Source organism: Gobius niger, assembly GCF_951799975.1.
Source record: "Gobius niger genome assembly, chromosome: 20".
NCBI classification, from domain to species: domain Eukaryota; kingdom Metazoa; phylum Chordata; class Actinopteri; order Gobiiformes; family Gobiidae; genus Gobius; species Gobius niger.
Window position 1 is genome coordinate 17974784 of NC_136871.1, and position 22671 is coordinate 17997454.

Here is a 22671-nt window from a genome sequence, read left to right on the forward strand (position 1 = left end):
CACTTTATTCTGCTGGAGCCAGTGGCATCAGCGAACCAGCTCTATATTTCACAGTAGGTATGGTGCACTTTTTGTTGTGAACAAGGCCTATGGTGAAAGGCCTATGATGGCCTATAATTCGAGGTGGTCGAGGAGGCTATTAGCACTGAATGGCAGCCATATTTCTGGCAGCCTGTCCCAGGGCAGGTAAAAAGCATGTTTCACAATTGACTGAGTGAACGGCAATCTAATCTGGTAACACTGGTCAAATATTCTATGCACAGTAGCTTTTTTAAGTGAATAATACTCCTACACATCTGAACACACCCACACACATGCATAATGGCGTGCGGCTTGACATTTCGGCCTCGGATTATCCCTCACGCTTAAAGAGAGGCGACCCGTCCGCTTCGTACACGGCTCCATCGTGCCCTGCTCAAAATGCATGTGCTCCCTGATATGCGGAATGGAGAGATGTTTTCCTGGGACTCTCTGATCTCCCTCATCAATATTGACACCCATGTTTAACGGCATGTCCGTGGAGCTTTGTCCACAGGATGCTAGGTGACATGCTACTCATTACTCAGCCTCAGCCTATGATATAAACCCCGGAATGTGTTCAAGGTCTGTGTTGCACTTGAACAAATGCCCTGTCGCCACACGCTCCTTACGAGGCCATGTGCCATTCATATAGCTGTAAATAAAGAAGACGTACTACACTACCGCCATATTATGAACTATAGTGACACTTGGGAACCCATGGTCATTCTCAGACATGGGGGAGGAGTGTACATCTACTTAAGAATAAACAGGGTTGCTAAGGTTTTCCTCGCTAACCGACCACAATGCCTGCAACATAATCAGACTTATCGTTGCATTCATGACCCTAGGTGACATGATTCATATAACATGGGATAAGCAATTTAATTTATGAAATGGACGCATAGGTTTCAGGACACAGTCAACCATTTGATGGAGATGACAACAAAATCCCAACAGCACGATGGCACTGAATGAAAGCTAAGTACAGTTGAGTTGTTTTGCACTAATGATGCCATGAGTGAATGCAAATTACTGCATATAACATGAATGAGTAATGACTACAGTGTTGCGTTTTGAGCAGGAAAGTGCCATTATTATTATTATGGCTTACTCTGAAATTGGATGGAAGACTGAATGGCACAGACATCCGAGCAAATTTCAGCTGAATTAACTCCTGATAGAATAATAAAAGTATAAGAATGACATTGTCCTCTACATTGTTACTTTATGAATCATAACTTTAGTGTTACTCGCAGGGCATTCAAAGTGTGATAATGTCTCTCCATAAATTTAGACCAGTGTTTTATGCTTGAAACTTTATAATGGTATTATATAAATGGCAGCGAGAGTATTTCGAAGTGAGGGGAGAGACAGACTGAAAGGGGAAAAAAGTATTTCTATTCTGCGAAATGGCCATGCCTGTCTGTATGTTTTAGAGTGAAGCAGGGAAAGCCAAAGTGATGCAACCATCACTTCCATTTATTTTACCAAAGATAGCTTTTCTATGACCCTATAAATTCGAGCCGACTACATTGTCTTTTTGTGTGAGACTTGCCCATCAGATGCAACTGTGTGCAACAAGACAGGATTTAAATGGACAGCAGTAGAGCCTGAGATTACATCATGCGTGCAAACTTGTCATTTCTTGTAAGATGTGAACCCCCCCCCCCCCCCCCTTTATTAAAATGAATGGAAAAAAACATCTTATTTCAAGTAAATTATCAAATGTATTAACTTATCCCCTTCCTGTGTCAGCTCCGCCCCCTCCCCGGTACCATATGTGAGCTGCTGCCAGCCGCTTAGGGGAGGACACAGGCTCCAGACGACACTAAAATTAAAATCTTTGTCAGGACTCATCTTTTTGTCGCACTATTATCGAGTGGAAATACTGAGGGGAAAGGCCTACATTGCGGCGTGTATTGACGCAATGTGTGAAGAGCCTCAGCGAGAATAATAAACTTGGACACCTCTCTTGCCGCCCATTGTTGGCATTCCTCATTAAGAAACTCAATCTATGCCCAGCAGCATCTTCTTAGGGTGCTTTTTGCTCCTGACAAACACTTACCTGTTTTCCTTGGCAAGAACATATGTGCTTTGGCCGAGTTGTCTCTGACATGCCTTACTGGCATTCTTGGCTCTTTTTGATACCACCTCTAGGAGTATATAACTCTCATCTGTGGAAGCATATAGTTGAATGGCCAATACCACCACAATGGGTTTGACAGTTCATGTCTCCGGGTCTCGTACTGATGGTGAATAAACTTTTCCTGTGTCAGACATCCAGCGCCTCTCAACTCTCTTCGCAACTGACGTTAGGACTCCCTTAGAGAACATCAAATAAGAAGATTTTGTTGTAGGGCAAGTAAAAAATTCCCGATGAGCAAGTAAGTATGTTCAAATAATTTCAAGCCCTGGTAGGTATACTTGCAAGATACAAACACAAGCAATAGAAGCTTCCTTGGTGGACAGATACAAAAGTCTGATTTTAAAACTTAAAGCCACACCGCGTCTGTGAGCTAAAGACATGACTGCAACTTTACCGGGAGTGGGTACGTCTCCAGCTCGTCTCCATGGAGATGTCGACTAAAATCAGCAGAGTTTGAGATATGAACAGGTGATGTTCTCATCCAAATCCATTCTTTGATTATCCACTGCAGAAATAGTATTTTCTGTGTCGAGCTGGTTATTAGGAGCATAGTATAGGATAGTCCAAAATGTTACGCAGTGTCCCTTTAAGATTGACTCGAGTTTGACTAAACGTGATCTTTAGGCTTTTCTCAGAGTCAGACCGAGGCCATAATGACTGTTGTCTTTGAAACTACCTTGTTGGATTATAAATGATGGTGTTATTCTCAGAGGAACCTGCAGTAACCTGTCATCTTTCTTAAAGGAATAGGCCACCGTTTTTACATACTAAGATATGTTCTTACCTAACCTTTGTCGAGTTAATATATCCCCGTCTGGTCTTTGTCCGTGCGCTCTGTCACGCAAACGGAGCACATACGCAGCCTCTCCCACATGTCATATAGCTCCAAAAAAGCTCACGATAGAAGCTACCAAGCTCTTCCACGTGTTCCCTATTTAAATAAAGTTACGTGAAGTGTTTTCATATGAAGTATATTTACACAGAAATGTAACTTGTCGATTTTATAAGCAGATAAAAAGGGGTACTATATTGTGAGGCGTAATGATATGAGGAGCACAGCGTCCGCGCAGTAACTCCTAAAGACTTCCCCCGCTCACTTCCGTCAATAGAAGCTGCGTGACTTGTAGAGAGCCTTTTACAACAAGCAGAAAATATATTTTCGGAAAGTGCTTGCGCATTCCTACCTCATGGTAGAGGTCCTGAGTCCTGTGTCGTCATCCGGGGTGAGTTGGAAATCTGTGAAACATTACTACACTATATACTTTCTGCTTGTTTTCACAGCCCGGCACGATGCACGTAAAAGGCATTGTTCACAAGTTATCCACGCTTCTTCAACTGTTCTCTGCTAGCTCTCTACAAGTCACACAGCTTCTATTGACGGAAGTGAGCGGGGGGAAGTCTTTAGGAGTTACTGCGCGGACGCTGTGCTCCTCGTATCATTACGCCTCACAATATAGTACCCCTTTTTATCTGCTTATAAAATCGACATGTTACATTTCTGTGTAAATATACTTCGCATGAAAACACTTCATGTAACTTTATTTAAATAGGGAACACGTGGAAGAGCTTGGTAGCTTCTATCGTGAGCATTTTGGAGCTATATGACATGTGGGAGAGGCTGCGTATGTGCTCCGTTTGCGTGACAGAGAGCACGGACAAAGACCAGACGGGGATATATTAAATCGACTAAGGTTAGGTAAGAACATATCTTAGTATGTAAAAACGGTGGCCTATTCCTTTAAATGTAAGTCCAGATGTTTTATTTTAATGCTATAAGATGGCTCTCCTCAAAGAGCAATGGTACAACTCACAGACATTCGGGTATTGTTCGAGGCTCCGCTCCATATAGTCTTATAATGTGTGAGCAGGGAGAACCGCATGCCCCACACTCTTCAAAAATACATGAAGCAGCCGGGAGATGTGACAGGATGATTACAGCATGTATCTTATGTAGACACCTATAGCTGTAGCATCTATCAAAGCCAACACCACACACATGCACAAATACTGTACACATATAAGGATGAGCGACGGGTGAACACAGCAAACATCCCTGTAGGCATTGACAATACACCGGCGTCAGCACACACAAGTCAATTGAGGCAGTTACTGTAATGATTATACTTATTATGTGCGAGGGAATGTACATTCTATAGTCGCGTGTGTGCACTATCCTTCCACTCAGGGACTTCAATTGACAATGGTTCTTAGTTCTGTTTTAACTTTTGACTTTGACTTTTCAAATCTATTTTTCTTGTGTGTGTTGCCATCATCAAAAAAGGTAAAATACCCCTGTTTTAGCATCTGATACAGATTTTTTTTTTTTTTTTTACACTCTGGGGCTTGTGTTTGACTCTTACAGTTTCCAACTCAACTGTGAGGCAAAGATACTGTCATTTCTTCCCCTCCGGTGCCATCTATAGTAGCTCCAAAAATCCTTCCAACTCTCCCCTCGTGAACCAGCTTCAACTTGTCTTTCATGTGGGAAAAAGCTAGCGCGAGATGGAGACAAGATATCGTGAAGGGTGCTAAGCCTCATTAGGAGTAATGAAATTTGACCTTGATCTCTGGGAGAGCAATCCCTGGCAGGCCTTTCCAACAATATTATGCGTCACAGGGAGATTTAGAGCAGGCAGAGAGGGCCCTTTAGCACACAAGCAGCTTATAAGCGCTGCCCATCACCGGTGAACAGGGGGCCGCGCGTTGCCATGGGGTTAATGAAGCCAATTTAAAAGCGCTGTGGAGCTGGTTACAATCCTTACACTTATTACTGGCCTGGGTGAAAGTAAACAATGCTTGAGATATGAGCCTTGTATTGTTGCGTTTGAGAAAGTTGGCTCAGGGGGATAATATTCCAAGCAGTATCCATTCTCTTTGTATTTCTTTGAAAAAAGAAATCGTATGATACATCTAGTACATGTGTGTTATTTGCTGTTACTTATCTGTCGGTGGTCAGAATGGTATGTCATGTGACTATTTGTTTGCCCAGTGTCTTTCATTCAAATAGTGAGTTTGAAAAAATCCATTTAAAGATCCAAAGCTTCTGTGTTTTGGTGGATGGCTGCAGTCCATCTGGCTAACAATGGTATTGGCCCCGTAAATGTAAATGTATCTCTGCTGGCTGCCTATGAACAGAGAGGGAAGCTTTTGTTTGTGAGATAAATTGAACAGGAATTGTTTACTGTCGCGAGCGTCTGCTCCCTGTGATGTATGCCATAGCAGTTTGCAACCAGCTAATAGGGTCCTGCTGTTACAGAAGGTTGCGTTGCAGTCCTGTGTTGTGTCTCGGGATTTGAGCCAAACAGAATGTAATTATTCAAATTACACCAAAAATGTTTTCCTCCTCTGCAGGGCCTTTGCATTTAAAAAGATTTTTCGTTTGTATTCACAAGTCAAATGAAAGAACAAAGGGATTCAATTTCTCACTATGAATGTTCAAGGAATGTCGCAAGACCTGCGTAGGCTTTTGAAAATTTGAGATAAAACTTTAGACACTGTGTTGCCCTATGTTTCTTGATAAAGGTTTCACATGACCCAATACTTACCCTATGGCTAGCCAAGGGGTAGGCAACGTCAGGCCCGGAGGGAAAAATCTATCCCTCAAGCAAATAACTTCTGACCCACATGATGATTCTGAGAAATAATACTACCTTGTACTTGATCTAAACACTTATATTATGAATCATTCCCCCCCAAAATACCGAAATGTTGGCCATTCCTTTAAAAATAATCCTCTTGGAGAACCCCCAGACTGCCCATTTAGGTCTATTACGATGTGCAAATGTAGCATTAGTAAGAAGTGGAAAAAATGTCCAACCACCAAACAAACTTGTATGCCCCTGCAGGCAGCAAATCACATTTAATTCATGTCTTTGTTTCAAAGTCTCTCAGGGCTGTGCCAAAAGCTAATAACTACGAAAGTCACTGTTTGAAAGTTCTAAAACTTTTGATGCCAACTGATATTTGGCATAAATACATTTAAAGTTGGACAAGTTTAAATGAGATCATTCTGTGTTGTAAATTACACAGAGAAAGCAAAAACTCTTGTTTACTACTTGGATCAGAACTTAATTTAAGTTATACAAGGCTTTTAAGGACTTATTAATTGAGTTTTTCTTTGAGCATTGTAATTTTAGTCAATTTGGAAAAGCATACATAGTCACAACGGCTCTTTGTAAACCAATCCCATAATTTTTGATTGGTATGTTTTAGTGGTCTGGCAAGTATAAGGCTTTTTTTTTTTAATTAGAAGCAGTGCGGCCAGCAATCCCTACATTCCGTCCCCACAACTTTTATGTTTCATAAGGTTTTTGAGTAAACCAGTTCATACCTCTGTGGAAATTATCAACGGGTCTGTGGCTGTGGGGCTGAGATCAAGCTACAGCTGTGGAAAACTATCTCCTGTTTACCAGCATCTTTTGTGTAATAAGTTTGCCTCTCTACACAGCTGTACAACATTTTAACAACTCGTCGTGCATATGGGCTTTTTACCACTAATTGCATGGTGCTAAACTTAGATTTCATAGTTAGTCATGTGACATTTATCGCGGTATCAGTGGTGGATGAGCCTGTACATTTAATGACGGATAGTGTTGTAAATTGGGCCCCTTCGTTGTAAGTGCAGCATTTATCAGTGAGATCCTCTTGCAGTAATCGTTGTCTGATTAGGCTGCCAAGCTCCTTTTTTTTTTCATTTTGTAGCTGTCGCAAGGGCCTGTCGCTAATCTGCTAACTACAGTATGTACATCCGCTCAGGCTCTACACCAGGAATCTGCTGCAGCTATTTCCTCTTCCAATTAATCACTTTAATCATGATCCGTTGTTGACTTAATGAGTGCTGTATACATTAATATAGGATGTGCACGGATCCTGTCTGTGCTCTTGAATTGGTGTCTGTCTGATAGACGACTCTTCTTTTCCTTTGTGAAGAAGTGTGTGTGGGGGGGAAGAAAAAACACGTACTCCGCCATGGCGCAGTTTGAGAGAAAAAAACATTATTCTGCCCACATAAAGCAGTACAATGAGGGGTGCCAAAAGAAGACCTCGCTGCCAAGTTCACCTCTTGGAAATACTGGCAGGTGAAATGTTATTCTAAAATTGGAATGAACCAGAGTTTGTCATTTTAGAAGCCACCTTTACTCCAGGGTACACACTAAAAGACGAACAGCTTTAGTGCATTTTCAAAGAGATAGTAAGAACCCCATCTGCTCGTGGATGCAAATAAATAAATAAATAATAAGAAGATTTAGGACTGACTCCCCATTTGCCAGTATAGGCCTCAGAATTCCCCCTAAGGAGCTAAGAGGCAAGGCAACTCAATGCGCCTTACAGAAGAAGATATGCGAAATCACAATCAGGTTAAAGTTAAGGCAAAGCACATACATAAAAACATCAGGGCATGGGGAAAACACAGTACACCAGGTCAGGTATTGGAATTTCTTCTTGGGGACACGAAGGGCGACCGGCCATTGACCGGGGATTGGGCTGAGGAAGCATGTTGAGACAAACACAGAACGACGGGGGTGCGGTTAGGGAGGGGTATGTGTGTGCTGATGTTTACAATCTGAAAGTCTGTGTTGTGCAAAATATGAGCCAAGGAGCTCAGTCCAGTCTGGTTTAGCTCTGTGGCTTGGCCTTGAAGGGAAATTGACGGCATAGGAGAGATCAGGTCCAGCTGCTTAAACCTCCTCTCTTAGGCGGAAGAGAATTATTCCAATTTATAATGAATTAGCTTTCACTTGGTCCCAGCATTAGTTCAGTTCTCCAGAGCAGGTAGCTAAGAGTCCCTACATGGACAGTTACTTTCTTGAGATGAACAGGTGAAGACTACATGGTTTAAATGGAAGACACGCGAACAATTAAAATGTTTGAAAACTGGTCTCTCAACCAGTAGTAGCTGGTTTGACAAGTGAAAACTGAAATTGATCCTGTATTTGTTGTGATCGTTGACCATCTGTGTCATTACATAAAGGACCCCTGTAAGGCTGGGTATTGAATTGTGACGCTCAATTGAAAGTTTCATTAAAGACGTTGATGAAGGGAAGTAATTGCTCCCAGTCGATCTCTGAAAAATAAAAGTCACCCTCTCACGTAGAAATGCAAACCTAGCGGAAGATTTTGGTCTCAAGTGGATCTGTTTTTGACTTTTGCAGTTGCCTATGTCAGCAAATGTGTGGCCTCTAGATAATTCTTCAGCAACTAGGGGCAGATATAGGGAAAGAGATGCATAATTTCATAAATCAGGATTTTTCAATTTTGCAAAGTGGTCCAACCACTATCTCCAAAAGCAGCACAGATTCTCCTCATTTTACAGGTCCACGCTCCGCAGGTGGTTTGTTGGGATAGTTTACAGCATATTTATTCAGATGACCCTTATGTCAGACCGATTTAAAAAGCTCACCTGACCCTCGGCCGACAATGACATCAAGGTGGGCAGCGCCGTTATCGACAGCGGGCTTTGACAGCGGGAACAGGCAGGCGGAGGAGCAAAGGTCTGCCGGCCGCTGATAAGACGTACGCCAGAATAAAGACTCTGGGAGGGGAACAAAAGAGAGCAGGAGAGGCAAATGTGGGATGTGTGCCACTGGCAAATATGAAAACCTGGGCTTAAGCTGCAAGGAAAGATACAATTAGTCATCTTAATTGTATACTCTTTTTTTAAACACAGTGTTTCCCAACCAGGGCTACGAGGAGCCCTGGGGGTACTTGAGCACTTGGCAAGGGGTATCTGGAATGATCTCAGATTTAAAACAAAGGTGAAACTGAGCAGAATTTAAATTTTACTTTCAAGGAAAAGTTAGTTTTAATGATGTTTTCTAGTAAAAGGCTTCACTAAATTTTGTAGGTGCGACTTATACTGTATATCAAAATATATAATTTCACGAGGACAGAGGAGAGACTGGCTGTGCGTGTCAAAAGCAGTCAAAAATGTATGGAGGCACTCCGGAGTAGCAAAAATTAATGCATGGACAAGAAGATTTAAAAAAGCCAACGCGTTTCGACAGCTATGTCTTCATCAGGGCGATTTTTGTGAATGAAATGACTTACAGGTGTGTTGAAATACCCGAGAGGGCTCACGTGAGGTGTCATGTGACCCAATGTGACAAACCAATACATACACACAATGTACAACATGAAATTATTAAGACATGGAACAAGCCAAGGAGCTTATTGTTACATATGTAAACAGGACATATTAAAAAAACATTCACATGCAGGAAAATACATGTGAAAAGTACAATAATAATGGAGCTTAGTATAACCCCACATATACTGACATGAGCACTGGTGAGAGGACGACAGTGAGAATGTCAGTATTTGGACACCATAATGGATCAGGAGACGGAGACAACGAGAAGGGAACCGAGAAACCACACTTCCGAAGCCAGAAGTTTTTGCCGCGGAGAAAAGTGTCATAGAAAGGGGGAAAATATATATAATAATATATAATTTCACATATTAATAATTTTTCCTGACAACTGCTATTGGGCGCTGTAGGCTGGCGCACGAGTATCTGCTACTCTGAAAACAAAGTCAAAAAATTATATTCTGCAGATTACAAGCTGCAAGTAGTGAAATATGCAGCTGAAAATGGCAATTGAGCAGTAGAAAGAAAGTTTAGAGTGAGCGAGAAACTTGTGAGGGACTGGCGAAAAGTGGAGGTTACTCTGACTGTAATGAAGAAAACAAATAAAGCTAATCTCTGGCTAGATGGCCACAGCTAAGTCTGCAAATGGGTGCTTGGACAACGTGCTGCCGGAAGAGGCTTGGCTTTTTTAAAAATTATTATTCATTCAGCCATAGAGTACTGCCAAGCAAACAATCTGTAAATGTTCTAATTCAAAACCAATATTCTAAGACTCCAGGGGAAAATATACAATATATAAAATTCGGTTACACATTCTCAGTTGCAAGTCTGCTCTTACTTTATGATTTCTCCTAAACCGAACCTAGCACATGATGTGAAGAGAAATCTTTTTCGGATTTGTCTTGCAGCTGTGAATTATTGAATGTGCTACGGCACCTTCGCTCCTCTGACCGCAATCAAGTGCACAAGACAGATGGTGTTTCTATTTCAATCATTGACCTGGAGTTGCTTCTGGCATTTGGAGTCTTATCTGACTCTGCAATTAAGAATATGTCGGATTTGTGCAGGTATTTTAAAACTGGGCACCGATTGATCCCCGCTCATCTATTTTGTATAGTAAACCTTGTTGTGTACATGACAAGCTAAAACACTCCAAGTGTTAAATGGAGCATCACATTTGCTTGCCTTGAAGGTATTAGCAAGGCAGTGTAGCGAGTTTTGGCGCGTCAAACAGTTTTGAAGCATTGGGGGTAGGCCTGCCACGATAATTACTATATCGACTTATCGCTCCATAAGCAAAATGAAGGACGATAACATTTTTAATCTCGATAAATGCACGATAAATGCACGGGACTTGGAATTCCAGCCAAAAGAACTCATCACAGAGAGAATAACAACATGAATGCAACTGCAGGTATGTCCAACATGAGAACGAAGCGAAACCACCGCCCAGTCAATGTATTAAAGCTAATCAGAGCTACTGTTAGCGAGAGGAACCAGACCGCTTCACTAGCGCGATAGTCCTGATGACTTTACTCCATACTTAGGTCTACATGTTACTGTCCCGCTCTGTTCAAAAGCCAGAGAAATGTTGCAGCGGTTTGACAATAAAGAGTCAACAAGCTGCTTCACTCCGACAGCTATGTGTACAGGAGGATATATTTGAAAAGAAAAGGAAAAAACAAAACATAGTAATACATCTGAATCCATACATTTAATATACATTTTATTCTAACCAGGTTTTATTTAACTCAGAAGTGAGTTGTAAGGAAATATTTAACTAGAATAATGTAGATGAAATAGCAATATTAGTATTATTGACTATTTAAAAAATTGCGACAGGCCTAGTTCAAACACAGAACCTGGTGAGAGTGATGAGTGATAAGTTATGTAAAAAGGTTGAGAAGCACAGATGGATAGAATGTCCTAGAATATTTCCGCCCTTCTAGTTTGCACTTTGTTTGGCATGAGGTGTTAATATTGAATGCCAAAAGTCAATATGTTTCAGTTAAAATAGTTGCTTACACTCTTTTTATTGCATACAGTATTTGCATTATACTCAATATTATTGTTTATCACGATATTTTCTGAGACGATATATCGTCCTCAAAAAAAAAATGATCGTGGCAGGCCTAATTGGAGGGAGCTGTGGATACCAAGCTACAGAGTGTAAAACTCAGCAAACATATAAAGCAGAGGTTCATAAGATTCTTTTCACCATGCAAAATCAATGAAAGTCAATTTTGTGCATGGGTCGGTCTAAATTAATACTAAAAGAGTAGTGGTGGCACAGTTTTATGGCTAACTGGCACAATGTTATAATGTTCCCAAAGTTTTAATTGTCAGCCAGTGTCATAATGTCCTGACAGACCAGAAGTTACATCCAGAAAATGTTTTCACAAAACAAAAACTTGCAAGTCCACCCTCTTTTACAGTGGTGGATTAAGAACTATGAGAGCATAAACCTAAAACATCAAATTGCAATGTTATACAAAATGTTTGAATCTAATCAATGTGCTGAGGTTAAAGAAAAAATAAAGTGGGAAGAAGATATGGAAGTTGACCTTTCACAAGAAGGGAAAATATTAATAAATTGATACATAAAACAACTGCCTCCCAAATATGGAGAGAATCTGCATGGAAAATCCAAATTAGATACTTCATAACACCAATTCAACAAATGAATATCAAATATTCATTAAGAAATGTTGGAGAGACTGGAGAGTATTATTATTTCCATATCTTCTGATCATGTCCACTTTTAAGAATATACTTGGGAAATATATTGAACAAAATACAAAGGGTGCTGAAAATGGATAAGTTAAATTCTAATTCCATTAAATTTTCCTAATGTTGAGCTTAACATCATTGGGAGAGTTTAGTAAAGAAGATCTATATCTCCTTAGAATATTAAGGGTATGTGCTCTCAAGCTAATCACTAGCAGCTGGCTACAAAAAACAAGCCCAACTATAGATAAATGGAGGAAATTGATTAATAAAATTAAGGAAATGGAACGAATAACTTTCAAAATAGGAAGGAAACAAGGACAGGAAACAATTGCTCTAAAAATGTGGGAGAAGTGGGAGAAATATCTAAATCAAAACCATACCTAAATCTATGGAAGCCCGCTTCCGCCATGTTAAAAAATAAAAGCCCAACGGGAAGTCGAAATTACGAGATTTAAAGTCATAATTTTGTGTTTCAAACACAAAATTTCGGGTCCCTTAACCAAACCTTTTCTGATTATTTCACTGTTCAAATTTCCTCCACGACAAACTTTCTTCAGATAAAAGGAAGCAACTTCTTAGATTGCTTTAAACTGTGTCACCCCCTCAGTGTCAGCAGAAGATAAACCCAAGAGTTATGTAATGTATGTTCAGAAATTGCGCCTGAATTGCATGTTCTTCATAAATATATTAAGGCCTCAGTACCAAAACTAAGTTGTCCAAAGGCTGAATAATGTATAATTTGGTGTCTGGGTAAAGTTTCAGACAGAATGGAGCCTGTAAATTATTCTCTCAATAATCCTGATCAAGTGAAACATTTGTATTTCTTGCTCTTGATTAATTTTGGTGATGTTTTCATCTGTGAGTTAGTGGGTAGTAATAATATCTTGTAGCATACAGTTATTTTCCGTTTGTTTTTTTCTGAGGCTTTGCCTTTTGTTCACGTGACATCAACTGATTCAAAGTGCTTTTCATTGACAGTCCTTTGGAGACTGGCCCAAGTGTAATTGATCAGTTTCAGGTCAGAGGAGCCTTTGAAATCCTTCCAAGTCATTTGAAATCCTCGGAAAGTGGCTCTGCCACCTTGGATAAGCCCAAACAACATTAATACGCAATAAGGCGCTTTGGCAGCTATCAGTCATCAGGAGTTTTTCCAAAGTTTGTGCAGAATTGCTGGTTCGGAAGTGTTAATACAGAGCGATATAATTATATAACAACTTTTTTCTATTATTTATTTTTTTCAGTGCAGCTGGTGTTTTGATTGTAAAATTCAATAAAGAAGTTAAAGAAATGAAACTACTTTTTCTTTTACCAGCTGCACTTTATTGCCTTCCCACCTGTTATTATTGTTATTGTTACTGAGAGGATGAGAGTGATCCGGATGAGAATTTAGGAGATTGGGAAAATTGCATGGATGTTCCAGAGGAAATAGAAAATACCATGGTCAGTGAGTAATTAGTGTTTCTAATACTAAATGTCATGTGTTCAAACTGAGTAACGTTGAGGTAGTCCACTGTCCTGTCGAGTTGAGTTCATATTATGACATATTACAGTTTCAAAAGCATAGTTGAGTTTCACTACTTTGAGTCACTTTTGAGCTACTGGCAAAGTATAAACTGAAAATAGTAATAATGCCACAGAGCAAGCAGTCAAATATTTATTTTCCTTTGCTTTCCCCCATTCTCTCATGTTTTGTTTTGATGACATTACCACGCAGCTCTTATACACCAGTGTATTTGACTTTATTGGGGGGAGTTTGCCGTTTGTTTAATTCGTACATCAATACAAACCATTTAAATGCACTTGAAACGTGAGTCACTCCAAACACTGCTCATGGTCTTAGCAGTAACATTTTTTTTAAATTTAGACTGCAAGAACTTGCTCCTTTCCCAAACAGCTCATCACTATAACCTTGGCCAGGGGGAGGGAAAACATAGTTTCAATATTCAGCCCTTTAATTGCCATGGCATGATATTTGTGCAACACTTTGTTTTGCATTTCTTTTAATAAATCATTAGACAAATTGTGATCACTGAGATCTCTACAGTAATGCATGTTGTAAGAAAAGCAGAGGACTAGACAAACAATTAAGTATAATATATTGTATATATCCTCCAACTTGCCCAAACGTTAGGATAAAGCTCATTACGTGAAGGGTTTTACCTGGTGACTCTTTAAAGGTTAACGCTCCAGCACTTTGCGTCAACAAACTCTGCCAAAGGCCTTGAAGTGCGTCACCAATGATCTACTCTGGGAATTGCAGCTTCTGCCTCAGAACACCATTTGTAGGCCAAGTTAGTGTATGCTCTTCTATCGGACTCGATTATTGACTATAAAGATGACCACTCGATGCATCACTATGATCTAGGAGGAATTTATGCATATTGATGTTCACTAATAGAGTATTCATGACTCATTAGCATGCGGAAGTCTGTTCGATCAATGAGACCTTTGCGGAGCTAACAAGGCCTGAGCCAAATCCCTTGTTTAACACCCCCAAGGCTAAGACATAAAAGATAAAATCAGTGCTATAAATCTATGTCTGAGAGACCATAACCTCTGTGCAGCAGTCCAACAATGTCATTTGTAGGAGTGAGTTTTACTGGGATTTGACCAGAGATTTTATTGTAAGAGAAATAGCTACTGTCTACAACATTTGAGTATTTTTACTTTTATGGTTTTGTCTCTATTATTTTTGTTTTATCCAGCATGAGTAGGTAATGTTGCTTTAGGAATGGCATCTGGTATCCAAAATCTTGATATATTTTGGTTGGCAATGTTTCCTTACACCGGGGGTCGGCAACCGGTGGCTAAGGAGCGGCTCTTCAGCCTCCTTTTAGTGGCTCTTTGTCCCACTGGCGCAGCCACGAGTATATGCCCAAACTTGGAGCTGTGACAACCAAAATAAATTGTAAAAAAAATCTGTTGTGGAATACTTAGAGAGCGTATGCAAACTATGATCTGTCCTCTCTTTTGGCTCAGCGCCGCTGTCATTTCTCTGTCATTTGCTGGGCCGACGACATCAGCCCAGTCCGTGTTCTCTGCGTATGTGCCTGTGCACCACTCTCATGCATCAGCCACTTTCATTGAATGAGCCAATGTATTTACGCAACTGTAGTCTCTTGAGTAAATAGGGAATGTTTATCAGAATCATAAACTTATTGGGACTGGAGGCATCTCTCACATGACGCTTGAATCGATGTCAGGAGAAGCAGCGCACACTTCAAACCAACCTGCTCACCACCTCGCGCAGCGCTGAAAGCGAATCTCTGCCACTCGTGCATAATACAAAACGTCACAGACGCAATGTAAAACACGTCTTAAAGGTTCTGCAAAGGCCACATGAAGTGATCTATGGAGCTGTCTCCACAGCGCAGAGTGAGGAGAGTGGAGGTGCAGATTCTGGAGACGACATGCAATGAGTGCGGTGAAGCAGGGGCGGAGCAGAGACAGTCGGGGGTTGGGAGGCACAAAACCTGGTGTCCCATATCCAGTGTTAGAATATAGTTTTGTAGATAGCAGTATCAATGCAAGCAGCTAAAAATATAACATCTAAAATACAACAGAATGCTGTGAGTTGCATTTTATTAGCCTACATAAAATACAATACACGTAATTAATAATTTTAATAAATATTGTGAATTTATTATTCTAAACAGATCAACAATAATATCAATCAGTTTGTTCGGACGTTTGAATGGTAAAACTATTGTGGCTCTTTGAGACTTTCATTTGGTTTGAAATGGCCCGAAATGGCTCTTTGGATGTTAAAGGTCCCAGACCCCTGCCTTACACTATTATTTGTTTACACTTTGATGCTTTTGTTATATGTTGCCGATTCAGCTTTTAAAGTGAAAAGAAACTATTCAGGCTAGTGCATGCTCTGATATCTCTATGGTATTTTCAATTGTGCACTCACTTAGGAAGAACTTTCAGCAGACAGATTGTCGATATAAGGTCAAACTAATTTGTCGTGACATTAACTTGCTGAGCAAAACAAAAACGCATCAATCAATAATGGGTTGTTTTGGGGTTTAGTAATTGCACTAAATAACCTCAGTTACAACATAATCAATAACTATCCCTTCTCAACTAACCTAACTAACTCTAACCTTGTTTAACAATGTCTGTTCTGTTCATGTCTGTTCATGATTCAATATTTATTGAATCATGATTTTGTGTTTCTGTTTATAATGTAGCTCAAAAACAATCTAAAAAAATAAAATCTCTATATCATGAAACCAATTGCTGATAAAAATCTTCACGTTCCACATCACCTGTCCATGTCTGATTGAAATACTTCTGTCTTTTCAGATTGAGGACATGCAGTGGCCCCGTGGAGAGCAGGACGTCCCCATCTCTGTGTGCAGCCTCCCCTGTCGGGTCCATGAGCGGAAGAAGGTGGTGAAGGGCATGCCCTGCTGCTGGCATTGTGAAGCTTGTGACGGATACCAGTACAAGACGGATGAGTTCAACTGCAAACTGTGCCCATACGACATGAGACCCAGCGCCAACCGCTCCTCCTGCCAGCCCATCCCCATCGTCAAACTCGAGTGGCACTCTCCCTGGGCTGTCATCCCGGTTTTCCTGGCCATGCTCGGGATCATCGCCACAATCGGAGTCATGGCGACATTTATCAAGTACAATGACACTCCGATTGTCAGGGCGTCCGGGAGGGAGCTGAGTTATGTTCTCCTCACTGGCATCTTTTTTTGCTACATCATTACATTCCTCATGATTGCCAAGCCCGATGTCGGCGTGTGCTCGTTTCGAAGGATTTTCTTAGGTTTGGGGATGTGTATCAGTTATGCGGCTCTGCTCACCAAAACCAACCGAATTTACCGCATTTTTGAGCAGGGGAAGAAGTCGGTAACAGCGCCGAAACTCATCAGCCCAACCTCACAGCTGGCTATAACCTCCAGTCTCATCTCAGTGCAGCTACTAGGAGTATTAATCTGGTTCGGAGTGGATCCTCCCAACTCAATCATAGACTACGAAGAGCAGAGGACCATCAATCCAGACCTGGCGCAAGGAGTATTGAAATGCGACATCACAGATCTCCAGATTATCTGTTCGTTGGGATATAGTATTTTATTGATGGTTACATGTACTGTATACGCCATAAAAACCAGAGGAGTGCCGGAAAATTTTAATGAGGCCAAGCCCATCGGGTTCACCATGTACACCACATGCATCGTGTGGCTGGCCTTTATACCAATCTTCTTTGGCACAGCACAGTCTGCAGAAAAGGTAGGAGCAACAGCAAGTGATGGATTGTGAATACTGTGTGGAATGTAACAATCGTGAAATCGAAATGCACTTTTCATAAATATTGTTCCAAGGTGTAATTTATTAATGCCATAGTTTATCTAAGGTTCTAAGTGATACCTAATCCCAGTTGTAAGAGCCTTGGAGAGACGTTAGTGGTTTCTTAAAGTTGATATCTCCTATTCTGTTTTTTGTAGGTTGATGGGATCCGGGGTGTTATCACATACAATATTATATAGATTAACAAAATATTTATATACTTTGGAATTATTAATCTTTTAAAAAATTAATTTCTTTCTCAAATTGGATGCAGTTCACTAAGCTCAAAGGATATACAGTAAGAATAGCAGTCAATGTGCTTTTTACTTTATTTCCAACTGTCAATATTTGATACTTGATTAATTTAGTTACTTTAAACTTCAAGTGAAAACACAAATAATATTTGATGTATGTATGGGCTTTCACATTGCATGTATATTAATGTATCAAGTCAGGTTTTACAAACACTACTGAAGGTGTATGACAAATTCAAGGCGGGCCCTTCCAATAGGCACTGACTTTCAACATGAGCCCTGAACTAATGAATTTAAATAGTATTTTTATGGAGCATTTTGTACATCCCTCTGATACTTGATGTAGCTTGATTGAAGTTTGTGAATAGAGCTGTGAGGTGCGCTCGAGGCAGAGATTAGAGGGGTTGTACTGCTCCCTGTCCCACAGGGGGACATGTTTTCACTGGCCCAGGTAGTGACTGTCTGGCCTGACACTCTGATCTTTTCTAGAGTCATTTTAAAGACTAAGCTCCTGTGCTCAGCTCTCGGCATTAGAGAGATGGATTGGGCCAAAGTCCCTCTGATGGACTTGTGTCCTCTCCAGAGGCAGACACTTGTCCACCTGCATGCTCCCGGCCACAGCACCGGTTGATAAGCCTCTGCCCTGGGAGCTTCCTAACAGCCCTGATACAGCAGTGAAGGGACCTCTGCTACCTGCGGCTAACTGTCCACTCCTGTAGCCACAAACACAGCTCAGGGACCTTTTTCCATTAATCCAGCGTCTTCAGATCATGGCAGCAGGCCTTTTTTTTTTTCTTGTTCATCCACATTATTACATTATCACATTATTATTCATTATTGAAACAAAATCGCTTCACAAGAATAATGATAGCACAACTAAATAAGTATCCTGCCTGAAGCAATGAAAACCGGTGTTTGGAGAAGGCAGTCTGTTATAGGTGTCAGGAGGCGTGGGGCCCTCGCACACTGCAGGGTCACCTCAAAAAATAAGAGAGCAATCAATGTTCAACAACCATGGCTCCCCAACAAGGGGCCATCAGATTGTACAATGCAGCTCTTTAGAACATGATGACCTGCAATATTATTTTTCACTTTAAGTAGTAAGCCCAAGATAGTCTCATGAGAAAACTTTATAAGGAAATAGTGCTGGATAATACTATCGCTGAGTTTCAGAAATGGAAAGCAGGCGCAGTATCGGATTTGAGGGCACAAGATGAAGCGGGGCAGTACAGAGAGATCCTCACTGTGGTAAATTGGGGACTTGGGAGAGAAACAGAGGATTGTGCGATCTGTAGTTTGGAGCTACGGATAAAAAATTGGGATGGAGATGGAAGAGGACGCAATGATGTTGAGACAAAAAAAAATCAGAAACAGAAATGGAAAGGCTTGAGCTGATGCAGACATTTGGGAATGGGGGTTGGATGGCTTCAAGGCTTGAGCTCTCACATACACCACTAGAAATGAATAATAATAATAATAATAATAATAATAATAATAATGGCTTTCATTTGTATTGTGCAAGTATGAGCGCATATATGTACCATTTCAGTTACAAAACCTTGTCATTTTTCATAAATCACACCCCTTTACTTTACAGCTGTTACGACCCGGCTCTACTAGTAAAGGAAGTAACAAAAACCAAGATGTAAAATGGTAAAATAAAGTTGTAATTTAATAAAAGGAGTGTAAAAGGTAAATTTAACAACAAAGTGACATAAATAACAAACAACAAAGGCTATTTACAAAAGGTTAACCAAAACAAAGTTACTAAAACGAGTGTACAAAACCAACTAGACAAAAGCTTACGAGTGTCTCCAAAACTTGTCACAAAAGGCCTAATAACAAAACGAGTGACAAACAAAATGAGACACAAACTAAAACGAGTGTTCCTGGAAAACACAAAGTCATGACAGACACGAAGGAACACAGACACAAATACAAATGGCGCACTGGCCACAGAGACCAGCCGCCACCTAAACACGAGTGTTCCCTGGACAAACACAGTCAGTAATGACACGAAGGGACACAAATACAAATGGCGTACTGGCCACACAGAGACCAGCAGCCCCGAATGAGCCACGGTGGAGTCCTTTTATAGGAGTGGCTGGCACAGGTGGCTTTAATGAGCTCCCCACAGGTGTTGAGCTGCTCCCCCAATCAGGCGGCCAGGACCCCAATGCGCTCCACCAATCGCAGTCCAGGACCACAGCAGCACAATGTACAAGGGAGACAACAGGTTTAGGCCACACTGACAAAAATATACAAAAGAAAGGAACCTGGAGGCCTGGGGCCGTAACAACAGCAATTCATACAAAGGTGTGTTTTTACGCTTCGTCCAGAGGCTCTCCAATGAGAAATGAGAGTTAAAGAAATAGGCCACTGTTTTTAAATACTAAGATATGTTCTGACCTGAGCTTAGACGAGTTGATGCGTAGCTGTCTGGTCTTTGCGCGTGCACTCAGTCACGTAAACAGAGCACAGACGGCAGTGGCATATAGCCTCTCCCCGTCTCCTATGGCCCTCAACAGGAGTGAAGCTAGAAGCGACCAAGCTCTTCCACATTTTCCCGGCTACATGAGCCTTTACACGATCCAAGTATAGCTACACACAATTAAACATGGCGATTTTCTAAGTGGATAAAAAGGGGAACTATATTGCAAGGCGTAGTAATGTTATTACACCTATACTACTATATTTCAAGGCATAGTAATATTACCGTGCCTTGCAATATAGTTCCCCTTTTTATCCACTTAGAAAATCGACATGTTTAATTTTGTGTGAATAAACTTGGATCGTGGAAAGGCTCATGTAACTATACTGAAATATGAAAAAATGTGGAAGAGCTTGGTTGTTTCTAACTTCACCTCCGTTTGGCCACATAGAGGAGACGAGGAGAGGCTATATGCTAATGCCGTCTCTGCTCTGTTTGCGTAACAAACCAGACAGCTACATATCAACTCGTCTAAGCTAAGGTAAGAACATATCTCAGTATTTAAAAACTGTGGCCTGTTCCTTTAACATTGTGGATTCCACTACGAAGCTGTTTCAGTCTCTCTGGTTAGTCGCTTTGGAAATTGCTTTAAGACAGGGTGCATCCAATATCATGGACAGTGAGATTATGTGCTGTAAAAAAAATAATAAAGGTTATCCAGGCCAAAGAGCCAATGGGACTCACAATGGTTACAATAATTTTGAAGTGAACTCACAAGGGAATTGCTCTGCTATATCGGCAATCATACTGATATAATTGTGGTTGGTCCCCTGGCTACTGCGCGAAGACGGCAAAATGAGACCCTGCGTAGTCATATCCCAGTCTCTCCAGGTAAACAGGCACTTGAGAGAGATTTAGCTTATTGATTATTGCCTGAAGACGTCATTATTGTTTTGACGTAAATTTCTATAAATGGCCACTATTAAGTTTGCTAAGTCAATCATTGGTTTTCTGCTAGATATTTATATTTATATTTTTTTTTTTTTTACGGTTTCCTTCATTCCCTGAAATCAAATAGAGTCATGATTGGAGTTCTAGTGCAAGCAGAAGTCCCTCATATTCAGAAGTCTGGAACAGATCTGTTTTAGGTTTGAATATCTGATTTGATTTACTTAAACTAAGCCATGAGGAAAAAGTCATTGTCAGTACATTTGAGAACATCAGATCTGTACACTGCATAAAGTAATTAACTAAACTAGTACAAACATCTCAATTTGAGCATAATAATCCAAATTTTAATTGTTTTGACTAGTTAAGAAGTTCTTGGGCATTTGTCCTAGATTATTTCACTTGTTTTGAGATGTTTCTGACTCGTTTCGATACATTTCGTCCTTATTTCAGGTCATTTTCTTTGCCAGTGGGGTAAGAAAATTGTTCTTATCTCATTGGCAATTTTACTTTCTTATTTCAAGCGAGATTTACCTTAGAACTGGTCTGAAATGTCCTCAAACAAGCAAAGTAAACTTGGTCCGATCAGGAAAAGTGTCTAGATGAGGGAAAACCGCTCAAAACAAGATACATTTCCTCAATTCAAGTCATTTAAGCCAATGCTTGATATTTATTTTTTGCAGTGTATAGGGAAATAACAAACGTGACTCCAATGTAGCACTTCCATCCAAACTTATGCTAGAAGTAAGCCTGCACATGATTTTGCAAATGTCACTTTGAATGTGCAACAAACTTTAACTATACGGAAACTTTCTTCTGATCTACTTGTAGCTCTTAGATGCATACAGTTATCCATATAAAACAGCTTGGCCTCGGTGCAGCTCTGTAATATCACACAGTGCTGAGGGATTAGCCCTTGTGCTTAACAGCCGCCCCTTCTCACATTGATAAAAGCCCTGGGAGCGGATTTGCAGTATCTAAATGTAACAGGGCTATTGTGGATATTGTCTGATGTGAATGCAATGGTGCACTCGTTTGGGATTTAGCAAACAAAGAATTAGCTTAGAGTCAGTCGTACAGTGAATGTGCAATGAGTCAATGTTTTATTGTTTTTTTGTGGCGCTTATGCCCTTACAGCCACTACAGGTGTCAGAGCATGTTTTTTTTGTTTGTTTTTTACTCATTATTTGTCCATGAGAGAAGGGCTAGGGCCAGTTTGCTAATTTTTTTTATGTAAATATTTTATTAAGTTACTCCGTGACGTCATGGCCTTTTGTGGCTCCGCACACAAACATGCGCTGGTTGACATTCTTCAGACATTTTGCGTGTCCTTTGCAGATTGATGCTTGTGTGTTGCTTGGCCAGGTGAAGGAGTGACATGGGGATGTTGTACTGTGACGCTCTAGAAGTGTGGAGTTTGTTTTTGCTGATGAGTTAGCAGCAGTTTTCAGTTTGGCCGCAGCATCTGTTTACGTGCTCGTCCAGGAAAGACCACTTTATTGTTCAATATGGGGAAAATAATCGTGATTATTTTTTTTTTACATAATCGCCCAGCCCTACGTGCGAGTAAATGCTATGCTGACAGAAAAGACAACGGGAGAGAGGAATATTCTACATTGTGCCACAATCCAATTATATGTGACCAAGTGAGGGCGATGGTGATATTTTTTATACAATTATGTTCGATCCATGACAACGCCACTGGTTAAACCAGAAAGATTTTGTTCTATACACCAAAAGGCTACGCAGG

General features: G+C 40.6%; 1 protein-coding gene across 2 annotated transcripts in view; it reads left to right on the top strand.

Moving 5' to 3' along the window:
• Window positions 1-22671, top strand: part of grm7 (glutamate metabotropic receptor 7) — a 197320-nt gene that overhangs the window by 146753 nt on the left and 27896 nt on the right. For both annotated transcript variants that reach the window (XM_079578333.1, XM_079578332.1), the window contains exon 8: window positions 16296-17231. In XM_079578333.1, coding sequence (XP_079434459.1) covers window positions 16296-17231 — 936 coding nt within the window. The remainder of the gene's footprint in view (window positions 1-16295; window positions 17232-22671) is intronic.